Source organism: Lipotes vexillifer, unplaced genomic scaffold, assembly GCF_000442215.2.
Source record: "Lipotes vexillifer unplaced genomic scaffold, Lipotes_vexillifer_v1.1 scaffold343, whole genome shotgun sequence".
NCBI lineage: Eukaryota > Metazoa > Chordata > Mammalia > Artiodactyla > Lipotidae > Lipotes > Lipotes vexillifer.
Window position 1 is genome coordinate 487,945 of NW_006777506.1, and position 13,029 is coordinate 500,973.

Genomic DNA, 13,029 nt, shown 5'->3' on the forward strand with positions numbered 1-13,029 from the left:
CTGATTAATATAAATGGATACAATTTGTAAGTGAGGTATGGAGGTATGTAGATATTTGTAAGAGACGTTGAGGAAAATCAAGAGGGTATGTTCAAAAAGGAAAAATGGTATGGAGAATCAAGATAATGCAGAAGCCAAGAGAGAAGAGACTGTAAAAGAGAAATGCTCAACAGTAAGTATCACAAATAGTTGCAGAGATCAAGAAAAGACCACTGGATTTAGTATTTAGCAAGTCTCTAGTGACCTTTAAGAAAGAAGGTTCAGTGAGGTGTCAGAGTACAAATGGGATTGGAAGGAGAAACCAAGTATAGAAAATCAGCATAGATTATTTTTTTCAAGAAGTTTGGTAGTATAAAAAAGGAGATGGATGGGATTGTAACTTGTTTTTTCTTTCTTTTTAAGGATAGAGAGACCTGAGTATATGTAGCCCCAAGGAAAGGAACATTTACAAAGTGGAATCCTGAATATGCAAGACTAGGAGATGTAACTGACAGGAAAGGATCCCAGTGAGATAGGAGTCAATGGGGGTAAACCACAAGGCTCTCTAATATTAATTATATAATTAGATTATACAATTTCTCGGCACTGCTGTCTTCCTGCCTATCCCGTGCAGTAACTTGCACACCACAGGCACTAAAGTTTTAAACTAATTTTTAAAAAAAATCATTAGTCTTTTTGGATGCAGCAGCACACTGAGTCAATAATTTTGGAATTCAATTAAGCACTGTCAGACATTCCTGCCAAAATTTATTAAAAAACAATTTTTACCTAATTCTAAAATGAGAAAAACAAGGAGCAACAAATGCTATTGTTTGTTTAACTTCTTATACCAGATATTGTTCAAATGACTTACAATGAGATATGATTTCTATAAACAGGTAAAAATTTTTTCCCACATTACAGAAACCTTTAATTGCTAGGTGTCTGACCTTACTGTCTAGTAAGATTCAGGCAATGAATCCATGTGTACAAACCAACCTATTTAATTTGAAATCATAAAAGCTTTTGGCTTCCACAGTTCAAAGATCTGTGTGTGTGAAACAAGATATATAGTGCTACATAACGATGTGCTTATTTAAATCATTCCAACTACTAAGTAGTACAAGGTAAGCGAAAGGGGCCTGGTAAAGCTAGAAAACTGAAAATCCTGTGGTCCGCTATTGAAGTAAACTCTAAAAGATCTGTCTAAAGAGTCCTGATATGCCTATGTACATCTCTGAAATCACTTTCTGGTTCAACACAGTTGTTATCAGTCAATCTGTACTTAAAATCACTCAATCTTTTTGTAACACACTAATCCAGAGTCAATAGGCAAAACTCTTGTTAAATCAGATGAGTCCAAGATGCTAGGAGGTTCTTTTAACACTTCTTTTTCCTCAATTTTCAATTCTATTTCAGATATGCCATCTTCATCTTGCCCAGTTAAGACTGATTTCAGAGGGCTAACTAGACCATCTAAAAATAATTTTTAAAATGTGATTAATATGTTTCTAATGCATTTCAGAGTCTCAGTCATTACCTACTTGTCCCAGCAATGCATTTTCAGGTTTCTCAAACATCATGCATTCTTCAAATTACACACTTGTAAATTTTGGAATATATGAAGAAAACTTTCCAAACTGTATTCAACGTATTCTTGATGGTGGGGAGGTGGAGAAAGCATGCATTCCCTAAAGCTGTTCAGCCACCTCTAATAAACATAAAAATATCCCATCTAGAGATGAGCTGGGAGGATACCTTACTCAGGAGAGTGTTCCTCCTCCTCCCCCGTTGTAGTTGTGGATGAAGAAACAACTGGCCTTATTTTGCACCTATTAGTTCTGATCTTCTGTGATAAGGAGGGGCCTACCAGAGGCCTGCTGACTTTGTCTTTTCTGTGATCTGCCCTACTCTTAAATCTACTATAACAATTTATATGTTGTTTTAAAATTGTAAAATAATTCTATTAGATTATAACTGTCCAAATGTTTTATAAACATTAATCTCACAACTGGCTTAGAAGTAGGAAAGACAACGAATTAATTTAAGATATTTTGTTATGATTCAGAAAGAGCATAAAGGTCAATTTTGGGACTAAATTTTTAAAGAAAACTTTCTTAGACCTTACACTTCAAAATGTTCAGAAAATTCCTAAGTAAGTGTTACTTATCAATCTTTTAAATTCCTTTATGGTCCAATAAATCATCACTTAGAAAACATGCAAGCATATTCAGAAGCACAATAATACGGGCTATTAATTTTCAACAGCCGACTTCTGACGGAAAAACGTACAAAATTCAATTGGTATTTATGTCAGGGAAGACATCTGTAATTTAGCCGACTCTTTCTTAAACTGTTCATCAGCCTCAAATTCTTTTTGGAAGCAAGCTGCTAAAGAAAATTAAATAATGAGAAAAACCCATCTCTTGTCTCTGTCGAGGCACAAAAGCTAATTGACAGCAACGGTTGCTAAATCTTGGCAGTTAGCATCTACTACAGTAAACAGGTTGCCTCGGTTACTCTATCATATTTTAAAGGACTTAGTGAACCATGGCAGACGGGGCTGAGAGGGAAACTACCAAATTAGGTGTACCTTCTTTTTGTACCAAAAAGACTCCCTTTAACGAAGAAGCCCACAACCTCATTATTTCCTTCTATCTGCAGCACACCTGGCCTCCACAGATCGTTCACCGTGAGGTCCCCAAAGTTTGTGGAGATGCCTTCCCCCATCCTACACCCGTTTTACCCGCTATACGGGTTCCTCCTTCCTCCCCCCATTTCTCTAAAACTGCCTTTCTCCATAAAAACCATCCCAGGGGAGAAGGGCCTCCCCTACTCCCCAGCAAGGCGCACTTTCTCGCTTCTCCTGCGGCAGACAGAACTGGGCCTCCTGCACTTACTGCTTTCAGCCTCATCAGGGGCAGAGGCTAGGGACGGGGACAGGGTCGGAGCCTGGGCCAGGGCAGGGGCTGGGACTGGAGCCGAGGCCGGAGTCGGGGCCGAGGCCGGAGCCGAATCCGGGGCCGGAGCTGGGACCCGAGCCGAGTCCGGGGCCGGGGTCGGGACCTGGACCTGGGCCACTTCCACCTCCTCCTCCTCCTCCTTCTCCTGGGGTAGCAGCTCCTCCTCCGCCATATTCTCCATAGTTACCGCCTCCGTGCCAGGCCCGACCGGGGACCAGGAGGGGCTCACGGCGGGGTGAGACAACTGGCGTGAAAGCCCAGAGGGCCGGATCCGAGGAGTGGGGAAGCAAATGGGGAGGGCGGGATGCGTGCAACAGACAAAAGACGAAGAACCAGTGACCAAATCCAGTCAGCAGAAAAATAAAAAGCAACAGACAGCCATTCTCAGTCCCATCCGCTTCCTTTGCCCCGAGACGTTACGACGCCAGCCCAGACTGCGCAGGAGCGGGCTGGGGACGGCGTCCAATGAGGTCAGAGAGTTCCGTTTCCGCGGTGCGTCTCCGTCCCAGGAGTCAACCACGGAATCCAGCCCAAACTACAATACCCAGGGTGCACCGCGCCGCACGGGGTGGGGCGGAGCCGGAGTTCCAAGTTCGCAGAGGAAGTGAACGCAAAGCTAAACGAACGCTCGGGAGCGTTCGAGCGGAACCCTGCCTCCGAGCGCAGAACTACATTTCCCAGCGGGCAGCGAGGCTCGGGTTTCCTTTCCCTTGGCCTGGGCGTCCTGAGTCGCCGCCGGCGCGAGCGCTGGTGAATAAGGTAGGGAGCCGGGGCGGGGTGTGGGGGGAATCGTTGACTTTACGCTAGGCAGGCTCCGCGCCTCACTCCGGTACCGTAGCGGGCGGCCGACGGGACGGACGGAGGATTCCGGGTCCCTTCGAGCCTGGGCTGGGCGACTCTGGGGGCGGACCCGGGGTTGAGCCTGATCTGTGGAGGGTGGGGTTCTGGCCCGGCCCTTCCTCTGGGGCTGCCCCTCGCCCCGGCTAGGGTGAAGTCTATTAGTACGCGAGCCCGTGGGCCTAGGCGGTTTACAGGACGCTGACAGGCTCGCCTGTCAGTCAGGTGGACTTCGAGTTGGGGGTCTGCTCCTCATTTCGCACCTTCACGCACACCGTGACCCGAACACTCTTTTCCTTTTGTTTTTATTTTAGCCCTAACCTACGTATTCCCAGTATCAGCGCTGCGCCGTGGCTGTAAGATTCCTGTGGATAGGGAATTTGGCGGGGTGGGGGCGGGGGGAGTGCCCTGTGCTTATATTTAGGCTGTTAATACCCAAAGCTCGTTACTATGTTGAGCTTCGGGGCACTTGACTGATGCGATTCACATTCCTCAAGGCGTATGCAAGTGAGTTCCCCGGCCCCCGTACTTCTCTTGCCTTTACTCTCTGAGCCTGCTTGAGCTTAAGCCGCGCTCCTTCAAGCCCGCTGGGGTGGGCAAGGGGAAATTTTTTGAGTTTTCTGGCTACTCTGCCTGGGACTGGTCCGAATGTTACAGGCAGCAGGGCAGGAGAGGGAAACTCTTTTTAGTCTCAGGTTCTCGCACTTCAGTTCGGTTTTCCTAGTTAATAAAGCTGATACTTAATGTTTATCTCATTGATCTGTTTATTTTCTATTTGTTTCAGCCCGCAGGGGAGAGCGAGTGTGATTATTTGGCAATTTGAAACTCAAAACAAGAATCTGGTCCTCCCTCCAACCCCCCAGTACCTAGGGAGTATATTTGGAGGGGTTTTCCCCCCTACTCCCCAATTTAATGGAAACACAATTTATCCCCTGGAAGTTTTCGTGAATTATAGTTTGAAAGCCCTCTTCGTGGCCCCATCCCCAAGTTTTAACTATTATTCCTGGATGCATGCTGCCTCACTGCTCGTAACAGTTGATTAAAAAATGGCATAATAACACATTATAACTTACAGACATGAGTAGTGGATATTTGCACATAATCCAAGAACCAGTGATTTTTTAATTTCTAAAAGACTAGGTGGTTCATTGAAAGCTTGATTCGGTATGTCAATCTCATTAATACCAGCTGGAAACCAGAAAATGAAATGGGTTAGATTTTAGCCTGTGCATTCTATGGGAATTTTAATTTTTTAAGCATGGTCCCTGCTCTTGAGACATCCTGAAGAAGGTATCTTCAAAGTTTGGAAGAATCATATTAAGTGAGTATATTACTTATCTGTTGCTGCCTAAGTTATCTCAAAACTTAGTGGCATAAAACAACAAAAACATTTATTACCTCACAGTTTGTATGGGTCAGGAATTCAGAAATGGCTTTCTGGGTGTATCTGGCACTGGGTCTCATGAGACTGCAGTGAAGATACCTACCAGGGATGCTGCCATGTGAAGGCTTGCTTAGGGCTGCAGGATCAGCTTCAGAGGTGGCTCATTCACATGCCTGCAGTCAATTCATTTTTGGCAAGAGGTCTCAGTTCTTCCTTGGTGGCCTTCTCTTTGGGTTACTTGAATGTCCTCATGATATGGTGGTTGGCTTTCCCTAGAGTGAACAATTCAAGATAGAGTAAGGCAGAAGCCACAATGTCATTAGACCTAGCCACATACTACCATATAGCAATATCCTGTTGGTTACGTGGGTTGTCTCTATTTATTGTGAGAGGGGGCTACATAAGACTGTAATTACCAGGTAGCAGAGATCATCAGGAGCCATTTTGGAGACTGGCCGGCATAGGAAGTCTCCCCTCAGTTTGTATTCTGATTTCCATAGAATCAATATGAATTTCACACTAATATGAGTATAAAACATTTGTCATAGTACACATATGGGTGTTTTTCCTTTGATAGTCCACTATCTGCGGTGTTTTTTTTCAATTTGTCTTATGGGTAACAGGTTCAATTGTGGTTTTTTTGTATTCACAGCACAATGTGAATGGGTTTAAATTGTAAAAGGTAACATAACCAGTCCATTGCCTCTAAGCAGTTCATCTCATGGAAGTTATTATTTTTCATTATGCCTTCCCCCGCTTCACCCCCCTCAAGCCCCCCATGGAATGGGATCCTTGGAACAAGAAAGAGAAATGAAGATTATTCTTCTAATCTGAAAGCTCAACTGTGAATTCAGTTACTGCCATAAATTATCTTACAAAGCAAAATTTCTGGGTAATTTAGAATTTGTTCTTAGAAGTTTATGTTGGCTACTCTTATTAATTTTTATTATTATTAGATCTCTGTTAGCAGCATTTTTATTCTTTCTTCCATAATCATCAAAACATTCTAAAAGTTTGATTTAGCGTAATTGATCATTCTTTTATAGAACTTCACTTAGTGTGATCATGATTGACCAGGAGTAGTTGCAACTGCTTGGTTTCTAGTCTTTGTTATGTTCATAGCGTCAATACATATCACTGCCAGCAATAAACTCTCCTTTGGACTTTGCTTCTGGACCCCTTTTACATCCTCTTGCCCCAGCAAACCTGGTGATATTCCTAGTCTCTGGCCTCTACGTTCCAGTACAGGATGATTGTATACACTATCTTGAGAGTGTTTATGACCATAAGGAATGACTATGTTTGTGTGTTTGTTTGTTTGTTTTCCTATCAGTAACTAACAGTATAGACTTGATCCAGAGCAGGGCTGGAAAAGTGAGACTGGGATGGGAAGTGGACAGAGGGACTGGATCAGCAAGAGTTGTAAGTGGCTCAGAATGAACAATGAATATTCTGGGGAAGAAAAATTCACTCATTTATTCACTCAGCAGGCATTTGTGAACACCTCAGTTTTCAATACAGCATATTCTTCAAGAAGCTCAGGGTCTAGAAGAAAGACAACCACGTAAGCCGGTATTTGTTAGGACCCTACTGTGTACTATCCTGTACAAGGTATTTTTACATCCATAGTTTCATCTGAGTTCTTCAAAAACCTTCTCGGATGAGTTATCTCTATTTTACGTATAATGAAACTAGGGCTCAAAAAATGTATGTATTTTGCTTGAAGTCTCACTCTGAGTGACGGAGGGTGTGTTGGGAAAATGAAGACTTTTGACTAGTTGGTTTTGAGGTATATATAGGTGGGGCAAAATACAGCAGTCTGGCAGGCAGTTGAAAATGGTGTTGTGATGCTTGAGAGAGAAGTCCAGGCTAAAGGCATAGTTTTGAGAGTCATTCCTAAAAAGGTAATAGGTGAAGCTGAAGGAGGGGAACAGATCATTATGAGGGAGAATATAAGTAAAATAAAGTGGAACAATGAGAGAATCCTGTCACCTTGAGAATGGGTAAATATGGAAATTATTTTGTAAAACTCCAGTCTTTAAGGAACTGAAAAAAATAATTTCTAATGTTTTTGTTGTGGCAGTGGTAAAACATAATGTGCTTTTGATATTTATTTTAGCTTTTCAAAATGTCCAGCAAAGAATCTTATGGAAAAAAAGAGAAATCTCGGAGAAAAGGCACCGCCCCATCACCCAATGTTGATGAAGAAGTAAGAATTCTGGTTTGTTGCCCTAAAGATACCCTTTTTTACAGTTTATTTTTGTGTAATGAAAAAAATAGACCTCAGTTTTAAAATGAGATATGTAAATACTTTGTTCTTCCCTTCTGACCCAGGAAAAGTCACTTGTTATTCTCATTCTTTACTTGCATTATTTTATTTATTCCTCACAGCTCTATGAGGTAGGTACTGTTTTTATCCCAATTATACAGATGAAGAAACTGAGGCTTGGCGGTGTCCTTTGTGCTTCCTTCTCATCTTCTTAAACTATTATCTTTCAAGTGCCTAGCCTCAGTTCTCCCAGCGTAGTAAACTTCAATAACATTCTTTCAGTTGCTTGGGCCAGAACCCTGGTCATCATGCTCTACTTGCATCCTATCTATCAGCAAATTCTAACAGCAGAGTCTGACTGCCGCCTCTACTTCTATCACCATGATCCAGGCAATCAACTTGCTTTCCTAGGTTATTTCAGTAGTTTCTAAATTGATCTCCCTGCTTCCACCTTTGCCTTCTTGTGTTCTTGACATAACAGCAGAGTGATCCTATTAAAATGTAAGATATGTCACTCCTCTGCTCAATATTTTCTCATGATTTTCCACTTCAGAGAAAAAGCTGAAGTCCTTGCTGGGGCTGACAAAGTGAACTACTCTCCCCATCTCATCCATTACATTCTCTCTTTGCTTTCTCTACTTCTTGGCTTCCTTGTTGTTCCAATAAGCCAGGCACATTCCTGCCTCAGGGACTTTGTGCTTGCTGTTACTCCCTTTGAATTGAAAAATTTTCCCTAGATATCCACAGGGTTTGTTCCTTCATTTCTTTAGGTCTCTATTCAGATGTCAACTTACCAATGGGGCCATTTTTGACTACTCTGTTTAAAATTGCAACTGCCTCACCCTTGCCTGTCAGCCCTTCCTCACCCCTTTCTCTGCTTTATTTTTTTTCCATAGCATCATCTGACACACTAAATATATTATTTGCTTATTTGTAAATACCTGCACTAGTTTTTAACCTCCACGAGGGCAGGGACTTTTATTGTTTTTTCATTAATCTGTCCTCACTGTCTAGAAGAATGTCTTTGATACATGGTAGGTACTCAAAATATGTTTGTCCTGGGTCTATTGAATTCAGGATCCACTGAAAAATAACTGGATATATGGTTTTGCTTTGTAGAAGATGGAATTCCACCATGGCAGTGCCACTTCTCAGTGTCCTTGTCTGAGTCGTCTGCAGCCTTCTGCTGTAGCGCCTGTATCCCATCTCATCCCTAGTCCAAGAGCACCTACATCTTCTGATTTCTAGTTGGGTCTTTCTTCCTCTTACCAATGTTTGAATGCCCTTAAACATTGTTCTCCTCTGAAATTTATTATTAATGTAGAAAGAATCTTGATTTATAGTAAGTGATGAAATAATGCTCTCTTATGCTGTGCTTTATTTTGTGCTTTTCTTTCCTTTTTTCCAAATGGCATTATTAGGATAAGAAAGAGGAAAAAACCTCAGCAAATTCTACTAGTTCAGCTTGTTCTGTAATATCAGTTTCAACAGAGAAGAGAAAACTGGTGAGTGTTTAGCTACTGTAACTAACTCTAAAAATTACTTATATTTAAGTTTTAATGTGCAGTTAGAAGGTTTATGATATAAATTCCCCCACTACTTTTCCATTAATTTTTTTCTTTATATTATTCTTACTTTTTTGATAGCTGATAGACAGAAAACGAGTTTTTTCTTTCTGCTGCTCACTAAAAAGCGTTTATCAAGGTCTTTGTTTCTTTGTGCTAATAGACCCTATTATGAGGGATTAGACAGCATGAATATAAATTTAGACAGTTTTTAGGTCTTTCCCCATATATGGTTATATTTATCTTTACAATTTCATTTTGAGATAGCCAAGGCACATACAGTGTTTGCATTTTCAGATTCAGAAATAGAGATCCAGAAAGTTAAGTGATTTGTCAAAGGACACAAAATTATTTGCAGCAACAGAGCCAAGTCCAGATTTCTTTCCACTGTCTCACAAGTAATTTGAAACAGTGACAGCAGACCAAACACATTAACCTAGTACATGAGTGGTTGTGAAGTACTCATCATATTCAAGTGGGAGTTAGGTGTATATCAGGATAGCTACACAGTTGTAGGTAATAAGAGAAGGTAGTTGTGAAAGTTGTGAAAGTTCCATGAATGCAGAATTGGGTTTTTAAGAATTTGTTTTCACATAATGAAACTGCTGTTGCAATTTATTCTTGCTTTATTAAACTTCTTAAAACACTGATTTTATCATATTTCTCCTCTGTTGAAAAATCTTCATTTACTTTTTTAGTTTATCATTTAGGACCCTCTTAAATTTGGTCACACCTTAACTATCCAGTTTTCTTTTTTCTTCTTCCTCAGAACAGTCCTGCTTCTAGCGAGGCACGTTTATTTTCTCTCTGCTGAATTTACACCAGTAGCCTCCAGCTTCTTAGAATGCCTAAGCATTTTTAACTGAGAGTGCCTTTTTCTTTTACCCATTAATCTTTATTCAATATATGTTCAATATTTAGCATATTTTTTGTCTACCTTTTTTTCCTAGGTACATTCCAACTTTTGGTGTTTGAGGTTTTGAACTCTTTTTACAACTTACTGGTTATTGTCCTGCTTTGATACTTATGTCCTTTATCCTTTCTACTTTATCCTTTTACTGTACTCTTAACTCCTTAGGACAGGGACTATACCCTCTTTCTCTATTATTTTTCTTGTGCCTAGCTCTTGTCCCCAGAATACACAGAGAGACAGGGTGGTAGAATAGAGAGGGTAGACAGATCTGGTTTCAGATCACGGCTCTGCTACTAACTTGCTCTGTGATGTTTAGGATATTTTTGCTCTGTTTGAGCCTTGGGTACTTTATCTGTAAAATGGAGATGATAATAATAGCTGTCTCACAAGATTATTGGAAAGATTTATTAAATTATTTTGTCAACCTATTCACTAACACATAGGTGTGGGAAAAATACCATCTCCCAATCTCCTTCCCCAGTGCACAATTTATATTTCCTAAATTATATCTTTTTTCTTTCAGAAATCAGATCATACAGATATTCTGTATTGTAGTGTAAAAAGAAGACAAGAACTGAAAAAGTAAGTTTTCTCTTTTTCTTGATATATTTTCACTTTTTTTTAGCTTTGAATTGTGAGACTAAATACTTAGATTTGCAAAATCCTTTATTTTGTTTAGTACTGTTTTGCATGCAAATATTTATAGCTAAATCACAGATTATGGTTAATTTTCTTAATATTTGTATAAATTTAAGAAAAAGTTGAGTGAAATGAAAAGTCTATCAGAATTCTATGCTATGTAAATACTACTTTCAAATAAAATGTAAATTTTTATTTCAAATAATTTGATTTTGACATACCCTTATAAGATCTATAACTTCATTATATATAGTAATGGGAGAGGTTATGAGGCTGATTTAATAATTTTGGATAAATTATCTTTGCATATTACCCATGAAGAGAATATGTAATGTATTGAATTGGTAAGGGTCTAAAACCACGTTAATTAAAAACAGGTTATGGCTACAACTAGAGAACTTGGGAAATAGTGTTAGAAATAATGGAGATTATTTCTCCTTACTTTTCTGTGTTCTTTGGATAAAAAATTCAGAGAATTTTGTGGTGAAGGAATTCTTGCCACTAATGGGGGTAAATAAGTATAAAAAGTATAATGCATGATAAAAGTTGGTAAGATCAAAGTTTCTCTGAAAATAAGGAGTTACAGGAAAACAATTAAAGTGGCATTAAATCTATGAATAAAACTTCTGCTTCCCTGACAAGCTCAGTTAATGTTTGCTAAAATCAAAATATCCAGCTTACCTCTGACTCTTTTTCAGTTTTTCTTTTGAATCATCTCCTTTTTTTTTGTGAATCTTTGTCTCTATATTATTATCTGTTGAAGTATACTCTGTCACAAATTTCATGTTATATTGAATATCGCTTTCTAAATTTTTCAGATTTTTAATGCCTTTTGTACTAGTATCTGGTTTTTTAAAAAAATTTAAGTTTGAAACACTGCCTGATTTTTCACTAGTTACCTTTTGCTTAAGAACACATTTTCTAGCCTTGATTCTATATCTATGTGTAAGAGTGTAAATGGAGTTCTGATCTATATACTCAACCCCCTTGGACTTATTCATATAGTCTCTGGGAAGAGGAAAAAATAATGTTGAATTATTTTGAGAATAGGATCAAAATTATTCTAAGGATGCAATGAAGTTCAACTTGGCGTCAGTATTTACTCAAAATCTGCTACTTGGCTTCAGCCCTTGCATCACTGAATAGTTGAATGTCTTATTCAATGACATTTCTGTATCTCTGAACCCAAGTGTGATCAATGACCATGCTATTGTGTGAGTTATTACCATATCTAATCAGGGTAACAATATCAGTAACATGAACAGTGCAAAGCATCTAGATTTATTGTTAATCTCTGATTATTTCAGATGTTGGTGAGTAGTTTAGATGTAACTCGTAGTGAAATTTTCTTTTGTCAAAGACAAAAGTATACAGCATACAATATACTTCAGAATGACCTTGTCGTGCATTTAAACAATGTGATATATATTTGAAACGTTGATTGGACAAAAGAAAGCTGTAATACCGTGCTTAGTAGATATCAATATCAGTAATGTGGGATTTCTCATGACCATTGGTTGCTTGCAGAGAAAATGATTCATTTGAGGTTGTTGTTTACTTCCTGGAGTAGTAAACAGACTTATTTGCCTTAAGGTTATAAATATTTCTTTATGATACATGGCATCCTCCAAAAAGATCTCCCTATTCAACTACAGGAAAGGTCCTGAAATTGATGTGCAAACATTAAAAGCTGAGATGTAGGTGGAAAATCAGAGAGAATTTTGTCATGCTGAAAGCCAGTTACATTGTATTGTTACCACAATTCCAGATTCTTGGTTGAATTTATTAACAATAAAAATATAAGCAAAGGCAGCAGTCTTTTGAAAATATTCAGAAAGCATTTCATCAGGTTGCACACAGTTTGTGGGGTTTCTTCAATAAAAATTGCATCATAACCATTGGCCAAATCTTTAAGTCTAGGAGTTGAAAAGGAGATAAGTTTTATCTCAGTTAATATTAGAGAGATGGTACTATTGCCATCAGCAGTACCCATTATTGGCAGAATTAACCAAAAAGTACTTTATTCTTCATTTGACCTAAGTTGAAAGTAAGTATGTGATTTAATATTCTAAATGTGCATTATGATGGCTAATAGAGTAACCTAGCCACTGGTAATGTTGAGCAATTATTTTTCTTGCTGTATATCATGTTTTAAAACATTGGTTACTAAATTTTGGGACTTCCCTGGTGGTTCAGTGGTTAAAACTCCATGCTTCCACTGCAGGGGACATGGGTTCGATCCCTGGTCTGGGAACTAAGACCCCACATGCTGCGTGGCACGGCCAAAAAAATTAAAACCTTGGTTACTAAATTTTAAAATAATCTAATTATAACAATTAAATTTTTGACAAGATTTCACATTTATTTTTGTATCACAAGAGTTCAATCTAGGATGGTGATATTTAGCTTCAGCTGATATTGAGTTTATGCTTAAGTCATTCATAAAAAATAAGTATTTGCTATATGTCTAACATGTCTAA

General features: G+C 39.0%; 2 protein-coding genes across 3 annotated transcripts in view; one reads left to right on the top strand and one right to left on the bottom strand.

Annotated features, from left to right (window-relative positions):
• TRMT1L (tRNA methyltransferase 1L) overlaps positions 1-3,424 on the bottom strand; it is a 36,112-nt gene extending 32,688 nt beyond the window's left edge. The window contains exon 1 of one of the 2 annotated variants that reach the window (XM_007451141.1): positions 3,393-3,424. Coding sequence is in view for 1 of the 2 variants with exons in the window: in XM_007451140.1 (XP_007451202.1) it covers positions 2,880-3,123 (244 nt within the window). In the remaining variant the exon portion in view is untranslated. Of the gene's footprint in view, positions 1-2,879; positions 3,366-3,392 lie in introns of those variants that run through there. The other variant, XM_007451140.1, reaches the window with a different exon arrangement.
• A 3,864-nt stretch (positions 3,425-7,288) lies between these two features.
• Positions 7,289-13,029, top strand: part of SWT1 (SWT1 RNA endoribonuclease homolog) — an 86,085-nt gene continuing 80,344 nt past the window's right edge. Inside the window, exons 1-3 of the mRNA XM_007451142.1 lie at positions 7,289-7,372; positions 8,854-8,937; positions 10,434-10,492. Of these exons, the coding sequence (XP_007451204.1) occupies positions 7,292-7,372; positions 8,854-8,937; positions 10,434-10,492 (224 nt within the window). The 5' untranslated portion in view covers positions 7,289-7,291. The remainder of the gene's footprint in view (positions 7,373-8,853; positions 8,938-10,433; positions 10,493-13,029) is intronic.